The sequence below is a fragment of the Crinia signifera genome, chromosome 12 (genome assembly GCF_055691185.1).
Source record: "Crinia signifera chromosome 12, ASM5569118v1, whole genome shotgun sequence".
NCBI lineage: Eukaryota > Metazoa > Chordata > Amphibia > Anura > Myobatrachidae > Crinia > Crinia signifera.
The window spans coordinates 29,841,652-29,865,667 of NC_139228.1; the positions used below are offsets into that span (position 1 = coordinate 29,841,652).

At 45.2% G+C, this 24,016-nt stretch overlaps 1 protein-coding gene across 9 annotated transcripts in view; it reads left to right on the plus strand.

Moving 5' to 3' along the window:
• SMOC1 (SPARC related modular calcium binding 1) overlaps positions 1–24,016 on the plus strand; it is a 206,915-nt gene that overhangs the window by 48,999 nt on the left and 133,900 nt on the right. For 4 of the 9 annotated variants that reach the window (XM_083167351.1, XM_083167348.1, XM_083167349.1 and 1 more), the window contains exon 2: positions 1,225–1,254. The exons of 1 other annotated variant lie outside the window; for it this stretch is intronic. Coding sequence is in view for 6 of the 8 variants with exons in the window: in XM_083167349.1 (XP_083023475.1) it covers positions 1,225–1,254 (30 nt within the window). In the remaining 2 variants the exon portion in view is untranslated. Of the gene's footprint in view, positions 1–983; positions 1,255–24,016 lie in introns of those variants that run through there. 4 more of the 9 variants (XM_083167344.1, XM_083167343.1, XM_083167345.1 and 1 more) reach the window with 1 other exon arrangement.

Sequence of the window (24,016 nt, forward strand, 5' to 3'; positions counted from 1 at the left end):
CCACCAATGTGGGCCCGTCCGCCGAAGTTCATGTTGGGGGCGTGCCTGGCACCGATATGGGCGCTGGGCTTCTCCATAGAGCTCTGGAAGCCTGCAGCAGAGACACACGGGCTGGGTTGTTTTAGCAGGGCACTGCAAAACGGGCAGGGCGTCCTGCTAAAACAGCCTAGTGCTGTGTGTGAGCGATTGGTCAGGGACAATGGGCCTTATTCTAGTTCACTCTTTCTGACAAAATCCTTCTTAGATGGACAAAACCATGTGCACTGCAGGTGGGGCAGATGTAACATGTGCAGAGAGAATTAGATTCGGGTGAGGAATTTTGTTTCTGTGCAGGGTAAATACTGGCTGCTTTATTTTTACACTGCAATATAGATCTCACTGTGAAGTAAAACCCCACCCAAATCTAATTCTCTCTGCACAAGTAACATCTGCCCCACCTGCAGTGCACATGGTTTTGTCCATCTAAGAAGGAATTTGTCAGAAAGAGTGAACCAGAATAACCCCCAATTTTCTTGGTGAGAACACTGGCCCTCACTGATTAATATCCAGCATGGTGGATGTTTATTGACGGCTATATTTATCGCTATTGCCCCTACGCACGGAGCGCTGTAAGGGCATTTTCTATGCGATCTGGTGATATCGCTTAAAAAATACCCCTAAATCGATACATGTGTAGACCCCTTAAATATACTTTTCTAATATGTATATTTGAGAAAAAAATAATATCTTGAGGCATCTGGGAAAAGTAATAAAGCGATTAATGTATATTTATAGTAATGCAAGGTAGAATGCTGAACGTTTGTGCATCAATTATTGAACAGCAGGTGGCAGCAACACTCTCAGCTTAGTAAGTACCACATAAGCAAGTTAAAAAGAAGGGGTCAAACCTGATTTACCACCCCCCTGTACTCCCTCCCCTTTTCAAACGGGTTTATAATGGGATCCCAATGGAAGTGTTAATGCTTTAAACTTGCTGCCAGCACAGGGGAAGGCAGGGACTACAGGAGGCACATCTGTGCAGTTCCACACATCTTGCTGTCCTTTAGTGGGGGTTTTAAATGTACTTCACTTAGCCCCCAAACTCTTCACAGTTTCATGCATATCATTTTTATTTTTTTTATTGTAAATATTTGAACACCTGCTTGAAGTGAAAAAATGATTTCGAGAAGTCTGACCATCTTTTTAACCTCTCCGTTCCTCCTCCTTCTGCTGAATCTACCACAGTCCTTCAATCACAGAGCAACTGGACCCAGGGTAAGAGACTCCCCTTCTCCCTTTATCAACCTACTCTCACATATAAATCGTTGTTATAGCTGGGTACACACCATAAGATATTTGTAACGATATATATTCGTGCATATCGTTAATGATGTGCACGCGCAATATCATTAACAATGCATGTTCCTGTGAGTCATTAACACCCCCCCCCCCCCCTTGTCATTTGAACAGTCAAATCTGACTAAATTGTCAATCACTGCATGTCATAGCTGCCTACCCTCCTGCATTCTGCAGGAGACTCCCTGAAATAGCACCAATCTCCCTCTCTCCCTCATTAGTCTAGCAATCTCCCTTATTTCACCTAGCCCACATTACACTGTTACATTTCTGTGGAAAAAAGGAATGAGCGACAGATAAATCTGCACCATTTCCCAGCACTTTACCAAGTGGGGATCATCTACATTTGGATATAAGTCATTTTAAAAGATTCCTCTCAGGTGTAGCAGTACACACCCACGCTTCTAGGTGCCATGTTCGCAATCTCTTTTCATAATCTCTCCATATATGGATATATGGAGATAGACACGCCCTTTGGGTGGAGCATGACATGCCCCCTCAATGGGGAGCTGTGCAAATTTCTATTGTCAACTATAATCTCCCTGAAACTAGTTTTCAAAAGTAGGCAAGTATGCTGCATGTTTAGGGGGGGGGGGGGGGGCTGGGTGACGTCACTGAACGATATCATTCCGTGTGTATGCCCTATATTGTTTACCTGGAAGTTCCAATGATATAATTTGTGATATCTTGACTAACGTTATTGTATAATGTGCGCCCCGCTTAAGTTTGGTCTATTACGTTTTACTCACATTTGTAGAACCACATTTGTGCTGTCACTGAATATTTTGGTTTCGTTACTATAATCATGTCAGCTCAGCAGATTTATGTTTGCGGAACGGAAAACCTGGAACTGTGCTATCGTTTAAAAAAAAAAAAAATACAGACAATATAATTATTCTCATTAGGAATATAATGTTCAGGAAGGTATTTATCAAAGTTTGGAGAGAGATACATTTGTAAGAGAAGAACCAACCAATCAGCTTCTAACTTCTGACTGTTGACAGGAGCTAGTTGGGTACTTTACAAGGTGTAACCCTTTAATTGCCTACATTGCTGTAAGAGATCCTCAAAATATCAGCTAAAAATGCCAGCGCCGCTCACAGAGACTGTTCTTTTAGTATAAATAAATACAAATACGGCCGAGTCAATTCATTGAAGTTTTAGTTAATATTGCACCCAAAAAAAGAGCAGTCGCTTTCCTCCTGTATTTTAAGTGTTTGCTGTGGTCCAAGTATTAATGTACATACAGTTATACATTAGAGGTGTCTGTGACAGTGTTACAGTGCCCGCATTGGTTGAGTCTCCCATAATTAAAATATGAGCACTACTTCTATAGTAACACACCTTTCCTTTGTGATGGTTCAGTGAACACAAACTCTGTTCCATGCAGAAAACTATTAAAATGACCTTTAACCTGTATGTAATATTATTATTGTTTATTTATGACGCCAAAAGGGTTCAGCAGCGCCTAATCGTACGTAAATGAGCAAAAAAATAAGTAAATAGCAAATGACAGGAAAAGTACATGGTAATGAAGACTTTTACAGCAGGGGACAGGACACTAAAGCCATTAGGGTGGAATATATATATATATATATATATATATATATATATATATATATGGAGAGTGATAAATAGCCATCCAATCAGCTCTTGCCTGCCATGTCACAGACTGTGTTTGAAAATGTCAGACAGGAGCTGATTGGCTGGCTGATTATCACTCTCCATTTTATCACTTTTGAAGCTTTGTGCATATCTGGCCCTTTGTGTGATATTACTGTCACCAATGTAAAGATAAATCGATATTTTCTTTTAGTACACAATGAACAATATAGTGTGCAACTGCGCCATAAGGAGCCCATACACGCTCCGATTCCCGGCGGTGCGATGTGTGCTTTGAGGTGCGCGCTCCCGCCGCACCTCATCGCGCAGTACAAAAGGTATGTGCTGCACATACTTTTTGTACTTGCTTTTCATCACATCGCATTGCATGCACAAGGCACGCAATGCGATGCGATGGATGCTATTGTAGCCCAGAACGCACGCCGGGATCAGAGCCTGTATGGGCTCCTACATACCACGACAGCATGATTGTGGTAGTAGTTAGCACTTCTGCCTCCCAGCATTTCGGTTGATACTTTAATTCCCAGTCAAAACTGATCAGTGTCTGTGTGGGCTTCCTCTGGGTGCTCTGGTTTCTTCATGGGCGTGATGTGTCATGTTGACATTCTGAATTGACACACACCATGTCGATGTGGTCATGATGTCGCCGTGGCATTTTCCCTATTTCTGATTAACCCTGATCCTAAATGTATCACTAAAATTGTGGACTAGATAGTGTTCCCATCAGTGTCCAATTAAACCTCCAGCAAATTATTCCTTGTGTTCATATTACCAACCAACTGCCTAAAGTTGGTTTAGGTACACACGCTTCGATTTTGAAGGTTTTCCATTTGATTTTGCTTATAGAAGTAAAATCAAATTGAATGGTTTTTAAGACCCTTTCGACCTACGTTCGATTCGATGTGCGCTCCCATTTTCTCTATATCGTAAAGAAAAATAGAGTGCTCAGGCAAGGAAATATCGAATTTGATCCAGTAAATCAATTTTGATATCTTATGCAAAAGTGTGGACCACCCTGTCCCGCCCAATCAGCGCCCCTGTCTCAATGAACTGGCTGCCCTATCCCAGAGAAGGCAGCCAGAAAGTAGGCAACCCTGGTACACTCCTTAAGACCTGGAAACGGTAATGTGGCTGCCATGAATGAGATCACATACAATACATCTTATGCAAAACGGTCCAGCTGCCGGGGGAGTTGGTATTGCATGTGATACCTCGCGCTAGTGGATGGCGGCCTTCAGTCTAATGGGAAGCCTTCTGAAAACTGTTGAAAAGAAAAAGCTATTGGCCAGATATTTGCTTTCATCTGATAATTACTGTCTGATTAAGCCGTAAGCAAACAGTGCAACAGTTCTCATAATTACATCACCACTGTCCCCTCAGATAACAGGAGATATGGATGTGTATCCCATTGCTATGAACACACCTAAGGTGCAGAGTAACTTCGCATTGTGATACAAGTGGGACATTAGTTCAGGAAAGCCTACATACTGTAGCACAAACATACATACATACAGGCATGGTATCGAAGCGCCCCGGGTGGGGGGGAGGCGGGACTGGCGGGTAATGCGGGGGCTGCCCAGTCACTTCAGGGGGTGGGGGGGGGGGGGGGGAGTTGCGCCGCTCACCTCGATCCAGGGGGGATCTGCTCCAAAGTGCTGCCCTCCAGTGGCCGGCGCCCCAGGCAAATGCCGTAAGCTGCCTGTATGCAGCAGCTCTCCCAAAGCATTTTGTATTCAGGGAACTCTGTTGAACAGACCTCTCTGTAGCATAAAGATATATCGGCCGATATTTACCGATAATCGGTCGGAAATCGGCCGATGCTCGCTCCCGTGGATCTTTTGCTAAATCTTCTGATCTTACGTGCTGCACAAAAGATCAGAAGATTTAACAAAAGATCCATAGGAACTCACACGGGATCTTAAGAAAAATCTTTGGTAAAGATGTGCGCTTGCCTGAAATCTTTTGTCCAGATCGGACAAAAGATTTGAAGGCTAATTTATGCGCACATCTTATGATCGCAGATCTTTCTAGTGTGTGGGCACCTTAACACTGCGGAGACTCAATGGTGTCTTTGAATGTTTTTTTCTTGGGGGAGGGGGTTGCGAGATTTTCAGACACAACCCCCCCCCCCCCCATGTGCACCACTGAAAGTTGTCCTATAGTAACTGCGATAATGAGGCAGTACCGCAACAGGGGTATGTCTCATTGGGTCGACCACTGAAGGTCGACAGGGTTGGAAGGTCTACACAAGCATAATGTTGACTATGGCAAGGTCGACATGGGTTTTTGATGTTTCCTTTGTCCTGAATGTTGACATAGTCGACATGGACACCGTCAAACTGTAACTCGGCACACTATTTTATTTTCCCACCAAGCCGTAGTGGATAGTAGGGCATGAGATACGGCATGTCGGCACATCTGCTCAAAGGAAACCGTGAAAAACTCATGTCAACCTTTTGACTGATGAAATAATGCTTGTGTGGACCTTCCAACCCTGTCGATGTTCAGTGGTCGACCCGATGCACTTCGACTTAAATAGGGTCAACCCAATGACCATATCCCCGCGACAGGTTACCAATGTGCACTGGGCGGTCAGCACACCATCATAACCAATCAGCAGGTAGAGGGCCCATCTGCTTGTTCCACAAACTTCTGCTCCTTTGTGCAGCAGCAGCAGCAGCGCTGCTCCCATGGCACAGGGGGAGAAGTCACAGCGTCTCTCTGCAAAGTGTGTGGGGGCTGCAAGGCAGAAGAAGAAAGCAGCTTAAAGCCGAGGGCAGGTATGACTGGTACTGCCCCGAGCAGGGCCGGTGCAAGGCACCGGAGCGCCCCAGGCGAGTCGGGGTGGGGGCGCCCCGGTGCCGGGGGAAGGGGGGGGTACCTGTCCTGCGGCGCTGTGTATTTAAAGCTGGCGGCGGTGGCAGAGAGGGGTCCCTGCAGTCAACGAGCGCTATCCGCCGGGCTATGCGGAAGCGCTTCTGTTGTGAAAACACTGGCCGCACGGAGCACGCTGATTGGCTGAATCTCAGCCAATCAGCGTGCGGACAGTGTTTTCACAACAGAAGCGCTTCCGCATAGCCCGGCGGATAGCGCTCGTTGACTGCAGGGACCCCTCTCTGCCACCGCCGCCAGCTTTAAATACACAGCGCCGCAGGACAGGTACCCCCGCGGCACGGGGGGCAAAATGCCGCCCTCCAGTGGCCGGCACCCTAGGCAAATGCCTAGATTTGCCTAGTGGTGGCGCCGGCCCCAGTTCTCAGGCACACCCCACCTTGCAGCCCTGAAATGAGGTGGTTTCAGCAGAACCACGTGGGTAATTGATTTTGCAAATAAATGCACAGCACTGGTGTTTGTGTGTATGAATCCTCAGTATTACTGCAGTGAGAATAGAATGAAATCTAGAATGAAATCTTGCCTACTTTTAAAGTCTCTTCTCCGGGAGAACCACAGAGAGGAGACTGTCAGCAGCACTTCTGGGGTGGGGCCTGATGTAGATGTCATCAAGCCCCACCCCCAGTAATGCAAATCCCGCAATTTACGGGTGTACGAGGAGTGGTTAAAGGTTGTGATTTGCATATTTAGCCCCATCCCCCGGAAAGCCACGAATCCATTGTAATTTTGCCGCTGCCGCCAGGGAGATCGGGCGGGTTGCCCTACTTTCCGGGGGCTGGGAGGGGGACCTGACCTGATCTAGGGGGGTACATTTACTAAGATGGGAGTTCTATTGAAGAATGGATGTTGCCCATAGCAACCAAACGGATTCTACTTTTAGCACCTTCTATCTAGAAGAAGAAATAGAATGAATCTGATTGGTTGCTATGGGCAACATCCCATCTTCAATAGAACTCCCATCTTAGTAAATGTACCCCTAAATGTTTGTAAAGCAAATATACTATGTGTTAAAGAAAATCAGCATGTGGAGGTTTGGTTCATATGTATATTGCATATATGTACAGTACTTACAGGTAGAATAATCATCATTGTTACTTATTATAGGTTACATTGCTTTTATTGATTGTGTATCAGAAGATCTAAAATAACACATTTCCAGTTTACACAGCAGGTGCACAGGTGTATTCATTACTCACTAACACATTTCCCAGGTCACCCAGCAGGTGCACAGGTGTATTCATTACTCACTGACACATTTCCCCGGTGACCCAGCAGGTGCACAGGTGTTTTCATTACTCACTGACACATTTCCAGGTCACACAGCAGGTGCACGGGTGTATTCATTACTCACTGACACATTTCCCAGGTGACCCAGCAGGTGCACAGGTGTATTCATTACTCACTGACACATTTCCAGGTCACCCAGCAGGTGCACAGGTGTATTCATTACTCACTGACACATTTCCCAGGTGACCCAGCAGGTGCACAGGTGTATTCATTACTCACTGACACATTCCCCAGGTCACCCAGCAGGTGCACAGGTGTACTCATTACTCACTGACACATTTCCCAGGTCACCCAGCAGGTGCACAGGTGTACTCATTACTCACTGACACATTCCCCAGGTCACCCAGCAGGTGCACAGGTGTATTCATTACTCACTGACACATTTCCCAGGTCACCCAGCAGGTGCACAGGTGTACTCATTACTCACTGACACATTTCCCAGGTCACCCAGCAGGTGCACAGGTGTACTCAGTACTCACTGACACATTCCCCAGGTCACCCAGCAGGTGCACAGGTGTACTCATTACTCACTGACACATTTCCCAGGTCACCCAGCAGGTGCACAGGTGTACTCATTACTCACTGACACATTTCCCAGGTCACCCAGCAGGTGCACATGTGTATTCATTGCTTACTGACCCATTCCCCAGGTCACCCAGCAGGTGTACTCATTACTCACTGACACATTCCCCAGGTGACCCAGCAGGTGCACAGGTGTATTCATTACTCACTGACACATTTCCCAGGTCACCCAGCAGGTGCACAGGTGTATTCATTACTCACTGACACATTTCCCAGGTCACCCAGCAGGTGCACATGTGTATTCATTGCTTACTGACCCATTCCCCAGGTCACCCAGCAGGTGTACTCATTACTCACTGACACATTCCCCAGGTGACCCAGCAGGTGCACAGGTGTATTCATTACTCACTGACACATTTCCCAGGTCACCCAGCAGGTGCACAGGTGTATTCATTACTCACTGACACATTTCCCAGGTCACCCAGCAGGTGATATATATAGATATATATATATATATATATATGGGGCTAGATGTTGTATCCTGCATAGGAGGCAAAACCGCATCTTAATTTGTATTTTATGGATTTTTTTGATCCAACTAAACATTAGGCCAAACTTGCATATTTATTTGTGGTAAGGGACATGTTAGACCAGGGGGTGGCCAAACCGGTGCTCAGAATCTACCACAGGTCCATGTTTTCCAAATCACTGGGCTGGCGGCTGCGCAAACTGTCACATTTTCAAACATGCTGCATTCATTCCTATTATAGATCCACAGGTTGTCTTAAACACGTGGGTATATTCAATGGTCCTGGCTAGCAGCGACTTTACGGCAAGGATGGCTTTTTTGGTGACCCATCCTCGCTGTCCAACCCCCTCGCCAGCAATGTTCTGGGGAAATTCTCTCCGTCACAGGACGGCGAGGATTCCCGCAAATACAGTGAGGCTGCTGCATATAGCCGTGAGCCTCGCCACTTTGACAGCCACACACTCCGTTTCCACTTTGCTTTTTAGAAACAGTGAGGCGGAAACGGCGAGTGAAGGGGGGGGGGGGGTGTTTGATTACGGAGGGCAGGCTATGATGGCGAGCAATAGGCACTGCTTGCCGCCATAGCTCACCTAAACGGCATTAAATATACCCCATGAACTGTTGGTAGATCTTGAGGACCGGTTTGGCCATATCTGTGTTAGATGGTCTGATGTTGGTGTACAGACCATCACAAATGTAAAATATGTTTGAAAATAAACCATGCATTTTGACATTTTGCCACTAGAGGAGTAACTATTCAATAAATTGGTGCAGGTTGTGCCCACGGGCCCATGTGAACCGCACACTTTGTACGCATTATAGATACGCGATTTTGCAGCGGACTTGGCATCTCCAGTGATGGTAACAAATGTCTAATAATCAGTACGTGCTGTAGCAGGGCTTAAAATGGTCCTGGAGAGGTGGTGGAACTCACATACCCCCCCTCCCCCAATTAGGCAGAACCAGGGCAATTGCAAGAGTTTTGAGAACCCCCCCCCCCCCCTTCCATAAACTATAGGTTTGTGCTCTATTTTCCATACTTTCATAACTTTCACAAGAAAGGGGCTTGCTCAAATAGTACCCCCAAATTACAAATTATAGCCCAATTTTATTCATGTTAGACTGCATGTAGTGCCCCTGATTCATTTTACACCTGATATTGGTGCCTATTATTCATGTAACGACACACAATAGCACCCCTTATTCACATAAATCCCTTAGTAGTGCCACTTATTCATGTTCCATCAATCAGTAGTGCCCCTTATTCACATTATGCTACATAGTAGTGCCCCTTATACACAATATCCACTGTATTTCCCCTTACACAAAATGCCACAATAGTAGGTCACCTTATACCTTAAAATGAAGTAGAAGACTCACATAAGATTGTCTTTTACAAGTCCTCCTGACCTATCCCAGCAACAGTCACACTCCGGTGTAAATATCGGGAGAAATTCTATTCTGCAACATCTACACATTATGCCTGGCCAAACAGTCACGCCACATCCACTGGTCCCACAACTTGCAATGTATGGGCAGCCATAACAAGCTGATATGTGTGCAGCCAGGTTTCATGGAAACGTCTGGTAGCATGTTGCCAGATATTTACTCCTAGACTCCTAACTGTTACAAATATAGAACTATTACTGTATATTTTTCCCATCTTAAATGAACCCTATTACTCTTTGAATAGAATGCCACCTGCAAACATGTCTGTTACACATAACTGTCTGCCAATAAGGACCGAGCTGATCTGTATATTTGTTATACACAGGGAGTGCTTTAAATGTCATTGTTACCTCTACAGGCGGGTCGTAGGGTCTACACATATTAGGACGACATGCATTGGGTTGACCATAGAAGGTCTACATGGCTGAGGTCGAGACATGAAAGGTAGGGCATGAAATACCGCCTGTCGGCACATGCCAGCTTAAAAAATGAGTGAAAACTTATGTCAACCTTTTCCCTGTCGACCTAGCCATTGTCGACCTAATTCTTGTGTTGACCTTTGCCATGTCGACCTTCTGTGGTCGACACCTAATGACCATATACCTACAGTACTAGGCTGCTTTTTTTTTTGCATAACTTTTGTATTAACTTTTTAGTACATATGTTTTAGTATCAAACTGACTGGTCTGACTATTATTATTATTATTATTATTATTATTATTATTATTATTATTAATAAGTATTCTCATTTCTAATTTCCTGGACACAGGAAAAGGTCCAAATTAGTTAACTTTTTTTTTTTTTATGAGGGGGGGGGTCCCCAAACAGAGCTGCCAACATGGACACGTGTAAGTATACCACACACCCTCATGGCTGGCTGTGCTTGCCATGCTTCATGCACTATTATAATCTAACTGTATGCACACTTGTATCGTGAAGTGGGCATAGAGTTAGATTTTTTTTTTTTTTTTTTAAATCATGAAAAACTCATGTTGACCATTTTCATGTGTGGACCATTAATCTGCCAATGTCGACCGAGACCATGTAGACCCTTTTCATGTGTCGTCCTATTGCCTGTCGACCAATAGCGGTCAACCTTTTCACTGTTGACTTAATTTCTGTCGACCGGATACCTCCAGAAAGGCTCAATAAATTGTAGAACCTCGGCATTGCCTTCCCATTGTCAATGGCATTGACAATGGGAAGGCCGACGGTGAAAAGATCGACATGGGATTTTCACGTAGACATTTAGGATAAAAAAAAGGAAACTCATGTAGACCTTTTCACTGTCGACCTTCCCGCTGTCGAACTAATGCTTGTGTCGACCTTCAGCTAGGCAGCCCTGTGACCCATACCCTCTGAGGAATGAATCCGAGGCCGTTGGGTCCTAAAAGAATGAATGATTTAATACAAAGACATAAGGGAAATGGGAGAGCACAAATAAGGCAATATTTGCACAAAATTCAGTGATGCAAAGTATTCGCTCAAGTGCTCTGGAATATACAGGGATATTTTGACTGGTCTCCTTGTTCTAGATTCAGATACAGACTTTTAAGAGAACAATCACTTGCTTATGTTCCCACCGTTTTGTGCTTGCCAGGAGCTAATGTGTAAAACAGATTGACAGTCTCCTGACATTTTTTATTTGAATTTATCATGTTCGCTATTGTATACACACTGCTATGCACATGGCCCAACACACGTTACACCGGGCCTCTGCTTGTTATTCCATCCTAATCATACAGTTCATTGCAAAACCCTAACAAAGTTTTCTCTGTTGGAAAGTCGGAGCTCTTGAATTTATTAAGCACAAAGATATAAAGATGACTAATACTTAACCCTATGCATTGTGAAAGCATTATATTGTAGATTAAAAATCTATGGATCAAGTATAATATTCAATTAAAACTGATCTCATACGTGCTTATCCTCCTGGGAGCTGCGGGAGGCTCCAGATTTTGGGGTTAGTCTCCTGCAGCCCTGGAAGAGTAGGTGACTCTCCTGCATCCTTTGGCATGCTATTCACTGGCAATAGCGGGAGTCGTGGGAGGGCGGGGCCAAATGACTGAATCTTGCCTTAAAGTTCTGCCTCCTCACAGCAGAAATGCCCATTGTTGGTATTTCCCTATGTTGGGGGCGAAGCCTAATGATCAGAACATTCAGCCTAGTCCCCTGCAGTGTCTCCTCTCTGGGCTTCTCCCAGAGAAGATACTTGCAAAGTAGGTAACTATGATTTATTTATGTCTGAATCCTCCTATCTATCTATCTATCTATCTATCTATCTATCTATCTATCTATCTATCTCTCCCATATCTGCCTGTCTCATATATACCTAGCTCATACTTTCCTACCCTCCCAGAATGATTGGAAGGCTCCCAAAAATCTGGTGATCCTCCCATCCCCCTGGAAAAGAGGGCAAGTCTCCCGCATCTCCCCGGCACTCAACCTACAGACCGCCAAATTGTGTCATCATGTCCCCAAGCCTGTGATACAACACCTGTTTTTACAGCGATGTATAGAAAGGGGTTGAGCCATGCTTTCATGTGACCCCGCCCCATGATCAGCCCATCCCCTCGGTAGCCACACCCCTTATACATCAAGTCAGTAATTATTATCTAGCAATCTCTCCCACTGGTGGAACTTTTGACTGATGGGCCCAGGTGCAAAAATATTATTTGGGACCCCTCCTCTACCCCAACCTAAGTTCACAATATGCCGCAAAGCAGTGGGGGACAGAGTAAAGCAGAGGGAGACACATAATGACATAGAGAGGCAGTAGGTGATGGGAAGTGTGTGACCGGGAGAAACAATGGGTAACAGGGATACAAGGGGACACACACACACACCAAATGACTGCCTTGGGGACAGGCAGCGGGGGTCCGGGGACTGGAGTAGGTTAACTCCGGCTCCTAGCGCTGCCGGGCGGTGGGCGGGAAGCAGATTTTCAAAAGACTTGCCGGACGCTGATTGGCTGAATTCAGCCAATCAGCATCCGGCAAGTCTTTTCAAAATCATCAGCGCTTCCGGCCGCCAGGCAAATAGCGCTAGGAGACGGAGTGACGAGTGAGTGAAAGCTGCCGCTACACCAGTCCCTGGACCCCCGCTGCCACTGTGTGCAGCCAGCGGGGGTAGGCAGCGTCCAGGGGTCCAGGGACTGGTGTAGCGGCAGCCTTCACTCACTCCGTCTGCTAGCGCTATCTGTGCCTGGTGGCGGGAAGTGCTGATTACTTTGAAAAGACTTGCCTGACGCTGATTGGCTGAATTCAGCCAATCCGCGTCTGGCAAGTCTTTTGAAAATCTGCTTCCCGCCCACCGCCCGGCAGCGCCAGAGCCTCGGTTCCTTCTTATACATACTTCCAGTCAGCACTGTGGTGGATTATATTACTACCACGTAGTGCAGCATTCAGGACTCCCCTACGGCTGGCAGCAGCTCCGTGTATATCAGCATTAGCTCACATCTCTTAAGCGCTAGGAGCCGGAGGTAACCCACAGTCCCCGGACCCCCGCTGCCCGTCCCTGGACCCGCTGCCAGGAGTCCCAGGACCGCACACTAGCGCCCCCCCCCACCCTCCAGCGCCTGTTTCCCATGAGCCCCTAGTTACGACCCTGAACATAGTGGCCTTTGTGACAGGCCCCTTGGCTTTCCTCAGTTTGGCACTCGGTCAGGACAACCCTGAAAGTGCCAGTTACACCAGTTGTGATCTGCCTTTAATTCACAAACCGCAGTGAATCAGATACAAGTACAGCTGTCTGTTAGTTAGAGAGGTAGAGAGGTAGCATGTGACTCAGGCAGATTTATCAAGTTCGGTGAATCAATCAGCTCCTAACTGTGAAGTTAAAGGCTTGGTTTGAAAAATGACCGGTATGACCTGATTGGCCGGTGACAAAGGCCAGACACTTCACCGTGCTTAATAACTCTACCCCTGAATGTGTGTGCGTGTACATGTGGTAGGGAATATAGATTGTAAGCTTCACTGGGGCAGGGACTGATGTGAATGTTCAACTATACTCTGTAAAGCGCTGCGGAATATGTGTGCGCTATATAAGTAACTGGTAGTAAATAACTGGTAATACATTTTTGCAGTGCAACATGGCTAAACAATGGTCTTTGCTATCAGGTCTCACTAACCTCCTCAATTCCAAAAATGACATCTTGAAATCAAACTTTTGCCCATTTTCCACCTTCTTTTATTCTCTAGTGTAGTAATGTGTGTGACAGATTTGGCAGGTAATAGAAGTCCTGTTTTGCAGATGAGTTCACGTTTCCCCAAGAATAATAATCGGGAGGTCCATAAGCTGTAACAAGGGCTGTTGAGCATAAAAACAAGCTGTGATGCTATATTTGGCTGGGTAAACGACCACCAATGATTATCTGGAACCTTTAATTAATACCTTAATTGGACAACAGGAAAACTGCACCACCGTTCCTGGTTAACCTCTGAGTTGCAGTTTGTCCACTGATAAAATATATACTTTGGCTAACTCTCTGCTCATGCAGTCTGTTTTCACTGGAGCTCTCCCACGAAGTCCAACCTGTACGCTCGGTTGCTTGAACATCACAAATATGTTGGAAGCTGTACAGCTGTGGATGCCCAATGGTTCTTTTTGTTTTTGAAAATAATGCGTCTCTGAACGCTAAATATATTTAAATTCCTTTACAAGGCACCACAAAGGGTTCCATAGCACCGTACAGGGGAATAAACATGCCAACTGGATCCATGAGTACAGGATGCACTTCTATATAAGTATAATTGAACTAGTAAGCCCGCTTGAAGCAAAAAGCTTTGAAAGCTAGTCTGCTACCTTCTGTGTTTTTGCATGTGTGAGAAAGAGATGTAGTTTGAAACACTGCCATCTGCTGGCAGAGAGTGAGAGACTCACAGACACTAGACATATATATATATATAGATGGTGTGTGTGTGTGTGTGTGTGTGTGTGTGTATGTATGGATGTTCTACGATAACGTTCGAACGATTTAACTAATAGTCTTCAAACTTTGCACACTACCTTTATCATTCCTAAGGGTCCATGCTATTTCTGTTGCGTTTATGCATTTTGATATGTCGTTGGAAAGCTTATGACTTTCTGAATACAACCACGGCCCTTGAAAGCACCACCAGGCCATGGCAAAAATGGGTGTGGTCAACAAGAGGGTTGTGGCCAGCAAGAGGGGGCGTGGCCACACTCCTGTTTAAAAAAAAAAAAAAAAAGGTGCAGGCTGTGTGCACTGAGCAGCATGTGCTAAGAGGGGGATAGAGGCCGTGCTGCTGCGCCAGCCTCTGCTCTCTACTCCAAATACCCAGTCTCTGCAGGACCCAGGCCCCTCCAACAGACCCAGGCCCAGGTAAAAAGTACCAGCCCCCCCCCCTCTTGATGGCACTGAATACAACATCATAAACAGACACTTAACCTCTAGAGTGGTGGGTTTTCCTGGGGCAGGACAAGCCTACCACAGGCATGCCTACCCTCCCAGAATGGCCGGGAGCCTCCCGAAAATCGTGTCCTTCTCCCGGCCCCCCGGGAAGGTGGGCAAGTCTCCCACTTTCTGGTGATAGCCCCCGCTTCCCCCTTTCCCGCTGGTTTAATTACCATAAATCGTGGGTCTGCGGTGATGGGGCGATCGTGGCATTCGCATTATTTAAGTTATGTCAGCCTTGCCCCGCCTCCCTGATGTGTTGCCTCTCCAGGCTTCTCCCAGAGAGGTGAAATCTAAAGTAGGCAAAGTATGACCTACCAGGGCAGGTTTGTCCTGCCCCAGAAATACTCACCACAGAGGGGGCAGCTGCTGCCTTCTGCAGCAGTTCCTGCTTCCCTGGGGCTGCTGCTGCCGACTTCAGCTGTTTGTGGACGCTTGGAGAAGTTCAGGCCGCTTGGAGCACTCAGGTGTCGGGGGCGGTGACACGGAGGATCGGCAACTGTGGGGTAGGGATGGCCATCGTTGCCTTTGCCATCGATGGCAAAAGTGCAACTGCCCATCGATAGTCTATAACCATTCTATGGATGACCATCGATGTTTTTGCATATCGATGGTCATCCATTTTCTCTGAGTGGCCTGTGGGCCAATCAAAATGCGGGCACGGGGTTTCGCGGGTGTCGGGGGCTGAGCTATGCTCCTTGTCCCGGCACTGTAGGGAAAAAGCAAAAACGAAACTATTCGTTTAAGCTTTACATTGATGGTGGGAAACCATCAGGTTCTCCCCCATCGATGGCAAATTTATTCGACATCGGCCATAAACCATTGATGATTTCTAATCATCGATGGTCGATGGCCATCCCTACTGTGGCGGATTCACCGACAGGGGAGATGGTGGTGTCCCAGTGGTTCACCGCTAGAGGCACCACTGGCGCACCCATTCTTTACAGTGGCATGCATGGCAATTTGCCGCTCCTGCAGCGCAGCTCAGCCCGAGAAATATCCGGCCATACCACCAAAGGGGCTAAAGGCCTATAAGGGTCCATTACATGAAAAACATTTTCACTTTACAAGACTTTTGAGAATTGCATAAGCATACTTTAGATACATAATAACAGTGTGTCGTTAGGGCAAAGATGGAACCTTCGGCCCTCCAGCTGTTGTTAAACTACACTTCCCAGCATGCCGTACTACAGTCTTGCTATTTGGCCATGCTAAAACTGTTGCAGGGCATGCTGGGATGTGTAGTTCAACAACAGCTGGAGGGCAGAAGGTTCCCCATCCCTAGCTGGGATTCACAAACCTGTCTGCTGCTCTGTCCTGTATGGCTCGTTACCTCTCCCTCCCCCCTCCTGAGACAGGATGTGGGTCAAACCCCCTACACTTCTCATCCTTTATCGCAGATAACGTACACACATTAATACCTCCTAGTAATAAACATGCCATGCCTAGCATAGTCTTCCCCTTTGACAATGTCCAGGGCTCTGTCACTATCATACTGAGGAATGTGATTAACCTTTGTATGTACCCATGTCCCTATTAAATGTTTATTTTATTGTGATGGGCATAGAACGTCTCCCCAAGGTATCTTGCCTTTGGCATGAATCCCTTTCCATGGGCACAGAGATGGTTGTATGGCATGCATGCCAACACTTGTTGCAGAATATGTTTGGATTCTGGAATTTACAGTACCAAAAGACTAGTAAAAAATATATATATATATCTATATCTGATCATTTCCATCACAGTTACTACAGTAAATAACTGAATATTCAAAGCAGTGGGAAATCCTGAGCATCACATAAGCCATATGGACTGCTAAAATCCTGAGAGTTGCTGTATTACCAATGTCCTTCGTACTGTACGTCATACCTCCCAACATAAATAAACCTGAGGATCGGGATGCTCGCCCGGCCGAAGTGGGACCTGACCTCATGTCATACTTGCCTACTTGTTCAGTCTCCTCTCCGGGAGAAGACCGGAGAGCTTGACGTCTTTAAGCCCCGCCCCTATTTGCGGCTGTTCAGGAAGTGGGATGAGCTAAATAGCACAATTTGCATCCTTTAGCCCTGCCGCAAATGACTGTATTTTACTGGCAAAGGAGGGGGCTGATGCGATGGGCAGGAATTTGGGAGGCTTACCTTGCCTTTCGGGGCGCCGAGAGGGGGTATATATACTAAGCGGTATAAATGTGCACTAACCCCAACACGGATGGTGTAATGGTATGGTTAGCAACTTAGCATTACTGCCTCACACCACTGAGGTCATGGGTTACATTCCACCATGGCCCCAACTGTGTGGAGTTTGTATATTCTCCCTGTGCTTGCGTGGGTTTCCTCCGGGTACTCCGGTTTCCTCACACAATACAAAAATATACTGGTAGGCTAATTGCTCCCAACAAATGAACCCTATAATGAATGTGTGTGCGTGTACATGAAGTAGGGAATACAATTGTAAGCTCCACTGGGGCAGGGACTGATGTGAGTGTTCAAATATTCTCTGTACAGCGCTGCAGAATATGTGTGCGCTTTATAAGAAACGTAATAATAATAATACATTTAACATTTTAATATCTTAAGTGAATATCAATGAAGCGGCGACGTTTGCAATCCAATGCTTCTTGGCTGAACCTCCAAAATGGAAAAAATATTAATATTAAGTGCAAAACATTCTGGGCTTTGAATGTTGTTAGTGCTGATGTAAATGTGAAGGCCGAACCTACTGTACATAATGTTGGATAACCAAAGCCGCCATCTAATGTCACCATGTTGGTGCAATATAGGGGACCCCTGGCTCGCATTCAGGATGGGGCCTTCCCATTGAAATGAGCACATTCTCTCTCTCTCTCTCTCTCTCTCTCTCTCTCTCTCTCTCTCTCTCTCTCTCTCTCTCTCTCTCTCTCTCTCTCTCTCTCTCTCTCTCTCTCTCTCTCTCTCTCTCTCTCTCGCTCTCACAATGCATAATGTGCACTTTGACCTACGTAACCTTTACAGATGAGCCTTGGTCTGTAGGTATGGAACCTCACTATCTTGGTGAACTGTAACAATTGTTCTTGACATCTTCAGAACAGCGAGATAACTCTGGGATGAATTACTCGCTTTTAAGAAAAATGTTATTAATAAGAAAACATTTTTGCTGTCTCTGGCATCAATAAATGAAAGGACAGGCAATCCTGATCTAATCCTTATTGGCTCGCTCATCAAAATGATGTTGCCGGGAGCCATTTTTATTACTGTAAATCGCCAGGTCACAATTATTTGTTGGATTCCTATCTGTAAACACGTAGCTAAAAAAAAAAGGTATTATACTTATGAAGGACATGAAATACAAAACAGATTTTGCATTTGCTGCTCATTGCTTTTCTGCACTGTTGCAGATTCTGGTGGGTACTGAATAGAATGTATCAGTAGTGCTAGGTAGAAAACATGGCCGTTGTGAATTTGGCGTTCTAAAGAGCTTTGCACTTATCGAATGTTGTAAGGATCCAGGGCTTGGGAGAGCGGAGCGCTACCTGTGAAGGTAGGTGTGGCCATAAAGAACTGCCATGTGTAAGGAATGCCGGTTTCACATTGCTGTGCTGGGTCGGAACCGACAACTCAGCAATAATGTGGATTTGTATATTTTTGGATTGTTGGAAGGAAACCGGAGTACCTGCAAGCAACCGATGCAAAAACACAGTTTCCTTCCACAATCCAAGAATGATAACGATGGCTTTCTAGATAAAGGGCGACCCTGGTTGCATATGGATGTAAGGACACTTAAGACCCCCATTTACTAGTCCGACCTGTTTGAAGGGCAAGTTGAACCCAATTTCTCTTCCCCAGCAGTACCCCGGGAGTCCTCACATCCGATTTGGCACGTATACCCCTTTCACACCAGAAGCAAATTACCGGGTTTAAGATTTTCAACCAGGGAATTTGCTGAAAAAAACATTTATTTTTTTCGTGTGAAAGGGTCAACACGGGTCCTATATTAAGGCACTCTGGCCCTGCTCTTGACTAGGGTCAGAGTGCTGGGATTTAAGACCCGTGTTGGCCCTTTCACACCACAGAGAAACACAGGTTTTTCAGCAAATTACCGGGATCAAAAATATTGAACCCGGTAATTTGCTGGCGGTATGAATTGGAGTCAGGCTGTACCTGGCAAAATAACCCGGCACTCAAAAATGCTGGGTTATTGCCGGGGTGTCTGGTGTGAAAGGGGTATTAGGGGTACATGTATAAAGCAGTGATAAGGGAGGAGAAGCGAGCCAGAGGAGAAGTGGCCCATGGTAACCAATCAGCACTGAATATTAAATTATACAGAGCAGCTGATTGGTTGCCATGGTTCACTTATCCTCCCTTATCACTGCTTAATACCACTGCTTACCCTTAATGTGCCATTTTTTTTACATGGGTTAAATCACATGCGATTTATCGCATGTACAAGGACTCTTGGGGAGTTCAGTGGAAGTCGATGCGATGGCCGCATATACAATTTATCATATGTGCAGAACATGCGACTTCCGACCCGATGCGCATGGGACTGCACATTGGTTCGATTCAGACGTCAAACGTGCGTTTTGGCCTGATTTCTGGGCCTGATTTGTCAAGTGGAAACAGGCACCGGTGTATGGGGGCCTTTAGTTTCATGGAGTGAAACCTTAACACAAGGGGTGTAATTTACTAAGATGTGAAATACACTTCACATGTCATGATGCTATGGGCAACCAATCACATCATGTCTACTATCCTTCTAGAGCAGGCATGTCCAAACTGTGGCCCTCCAGCTGTTGTGAAACTACGCATCCCAGCATGCCTTGCCATAGTTTTAGCATTCCCTAATAGCAAAACTGTGGCAATGCATGAGGGGTCATAGTTTGGACATGCCTGTTCTAGAGGGTGGTAAATAAATAAGAAGTAGATTCTGATTGGTTGCCAATAGCAACATGACCTGCGAAGTGTATTTCACATCTTAGTACATTCCACCCAAGGAGTAAAATGTAATGGGGTGAGAGAATCAGAAAGTGAGAGATTTGGTATGAATTCTACCAGTTTTTTTAAAGCGGCAATCCTTTCCACGGCAAAATCACACTGGTTGCCTCTTTGATTTCACCCAAGGTTTCTGTAGGTTTGTAGTGTTCAAATACTTTAACCATTACACTGGGAAAGGACAAAGATAAACTGGAGGGGAGAGGGGATGGGGGGGGGGGGGGGGGTACCGTTACAAATGATGGACGAGGTGCAACTTGGCTGACTGCTTTCACTTCATTTCATTCTCTTTACAAACGAATAAACAAAAAAGCATCATTTGGAATGAACCAATTGCGACTTAATTAATCTGAAAGACCGCAGGCTGATTGCTGGACGAGTTTGTCTTCATTTCCAGTCCTTATCTTAATTGATCACTTGTTTGTATCCGTGCCTTCCCCTTGTTTCTAAGATGTAGGAATTTGTCCTGTGCTTTGTGTTTATTTTACATTAAGCTGTAACCCGCCCATGACGGAGGTTAACGATTTCACAACAGAGAATTTATTTAGTCTGTTGTTTTGCCAATTTATGTGACAAAAACTAATAAAGAGCGAGTAGAGGAACACACAGCAGTGCTACATGTTCCCCAGAGAGAGTAGTGCTAGGCTAGGACATCTTCCAAACCTATATCCTCGTCCCTCACCTCTGGATTGTTAGATTCTCATATACTGTGTATAGGGGTATGGGTCAAAGGGTCAACTGTATGAAGGACGGCATACATTAGATCCACCACTAAAGGTCAACTGGGCTTAGGCCGACACAAGTATTAGGTTGACATGGCTAAGGTTGACAGGAATGGAAGGTCGACAGAAGCATAGGTCAACAATGCTAACACATGAGTTTTTCAAGTCTTCTGGTTCCCAATTTCGTCTTAAGTCGACATGGATAGGTATGAGTATACTGCCCCCCCTCGCATGGCTCGCTGGGCGAAGCACGCTATTTATATTCTCCCTCCATGCCCTAGTGGAAGGTAGGGTTCGAAATACCGCCTGTCGGCACAAGTCGGCTTATAAAAATGTGAAAACCTCAGGTCGATCCTTTTGACAGTCAACCTTCCCCTTGTCAATTTAATTCTTGTGTGGAGCTTCTGATCCTGTCTACCTTAGTCATGTTGACCCATTTCATGCGTCGACCTAAGACTTTCATAGTGTCGACCGAGCGACCGTATCCCCTGTGTAGATAAACCTCTCTGGCTGAAAAATGTCATAGCGACTCCTAAATGTCCCTATAATAAACAGGTCCCTATAATCCTCTCTTGGGGAAAATTCATCACATAATATCTGTGCCATATCCTCCTTAAAAATGATTTGAGGGGATATCGGGAAATATTAATGTATCTCAATTTATGCCACTGTCCATCCATTTCCACCGGTAGCCATAATTTACCAGATTTATCAAGCTGCAGAATGGGAAGCATTTCAAAGTTTGGTTTTGGCAGTTAAAGCCATCTTCAGATGACATAAGGAAAGGGCCGGGTAACAATGATGCATACTTGCCTACTTTTGAAAACTAGTTTCAGGGAGATTATAGTTGGAAAAAGAATAGTTGGAAAAAGAATTTTGCAAAGCACCCCAAAGGGCGTGTCTAGTTCCATATATGGAGAGATTGTGAAAAGAGATTGAACGTGGCACTTAGAAGCGTGGCTGTGTACTGCTACATCTGGGAGGAATCTTGTAAAATTACTTATATCCAAATGTAGATGAGCTACAGAGCTTACAGTTAGTAAGAGAGACTATACTTGGTAAAGTGCTGGGAAATGACGCTGATGATTCAATGTCAATGTATCTGTCTCGCATTTATTTTTTACCCCAAAATGTAACAGTGTAATGTGGGCTAGGTGAAATGAGGTAGCTTGGTAGACTAATGAGGGAGAGAGGGAGATTGCTGCTATTTCAGGGAGTCTCCTGCAGAAAGCAGGAGCGGAGGTAACTATGCAATGATGCAAATCCTTGGAATTCACTTTCAGTAGTTGGATAGTGCTCACTATAATTCTGGAGTCTCCAGGACATTGCAGGAGTGTAGGAATGTGTGTGATTGAGTGAGTGTATGAATGGAATATTTTATGATCTATGCTTAATGAGATGTAGACTTACATATTTGTGTTCAGGATAGCAAATCAGCCTATTAGCAAGGTTGTAGAATTTTGGCTAATAGGTGTAGAATAGTCTAGATGAAGAGGTGTAGATATTATTGTAGGCTGTGGGGCTTCAATGGTACCCAGTAGGCAATGGGCCATCCCCTGGTTCTACGGCCAAGAGACTGGCTTCCTGAAGTCCGAGATGCTATGTGCCCCTGGGTATCCGGACGGCGGATCGATAATATTTAGGTTGACCATACCTAGGTCGACCACTAGTTAGATGTCTAAACTTGGTCAACCGCCTTTAGTTAGACAATGACGGGAGATCAATACCTGTCAGTGGAAGATTGGAACGTGTTTGACGGTAGCAAGGTTGACACAAGATTTTCTTGTTTTTTTTGGAGCAGGTCAACTTGGTTCATACTTTTACTATCCACTGGACATGCGAGGGGACACTGTGCACATATACAGTGTCCACAGGGATTCCTGTGACATTCGGCAACAAAAAAAAACATGACCTCGTATCGACCTTGCCACTGTCGAACACGTTGACGTCAACCATTGACAGGCATAGATCTCCCATCCCTGTCTATAACTATTATTTATTTACAAATTTTTATATAGCGCTGCAGATCCCGTTGCACTTTATAATTGTAGACCGTGATCAAACAAACTGGGTAACAACAGACAGACTTGGATGTAAGAGGACCCTGCTGCAAGCTTACAATCTATAGGCTACAGGTGGTTGACCAAGTTTAGGCATCTAACTAGATGCCATTGACCGTTAGTGGTTGATCATGTTATTGTCAGTCTAAACATGGTCAATTCAATATACCAAATCCATGCCCCTGGAACCACCTGAGCCAGGGGTGCCCGGAAATGCTCTGTTGAAGGACCCACACCTCTCTGTCTGTTACTACTCAGTTTTTACTGTCCTTGTTCCCAATTGTAAAGTCCACCGGAATAATCTAAAGCTGTATAAATAAATGTTATTAACAAGACCGGAGGACTGCGGTCCTCCTTTCCTAATCTCAGACATTTTTAGCTATGTCAATTATGCCTGTTTCCTTTCTTGGGCCACTTATTATTTTAGTTGGTTTTCTGTAATCCACATATATAGCGCTGTTTGAAACAGAATAAAATATTGCCCAAGAAAACCTGCGGGTCCTTTGGTGGAACGGGTAATGTCCTGGCTTCCAGGAAAATACACATTTTCTTTTTTGCTCATGAGTCAAGTTTGTCTGGACAGAGAATCAAGCCAGTGTCTTCTAAATCCCCTTAGAGCAAATACAGCTGCTGCCCTGTTCAATTGAAGTTATTTGTGAATGGTGTTCGCAGTGAAATGAGACGTTCTGCTGAATTGGACTCGGCAGGGGGTAGGCCATACAGCAGCGCTGTCCAGTTGGTGACAGGAGTGCCCAGATGCAGGCCCCAATGGGATTATACACAGCTCGACAATGAGAACAATGTACAGGAAAGGAACGGACCTTTTAAAGAACTGTGAACAAGTGTTATCTGAAGATAGAAACAGGAGAACTTGTCCTGCATTGATAACTGCTTTCTTTCCCATGATGCCCAGTGCTGCTGCTGCTGCCTACTGAAGCTAGGAGCTGACTGTTCTGTGGCAAAAATGATGCTCATAAATATAACAGACTGATTTGTGTTATTTTGATTCCAAACCATATGACTTTTTTTTTCAAATTATTGTATGTTCTATTATTATTGTATGTATTATTATTGTATAATAATAATAATAATAATAATTATTATTCTTATTGTATGTTCAAATTATTATTTTATTTATTTCCATAGTACCAATATATTTAGTTCAGGGTTGCCTACTTGTAGCCAGCTACAGGAAGCAGGGGGTGGGGCTGGCA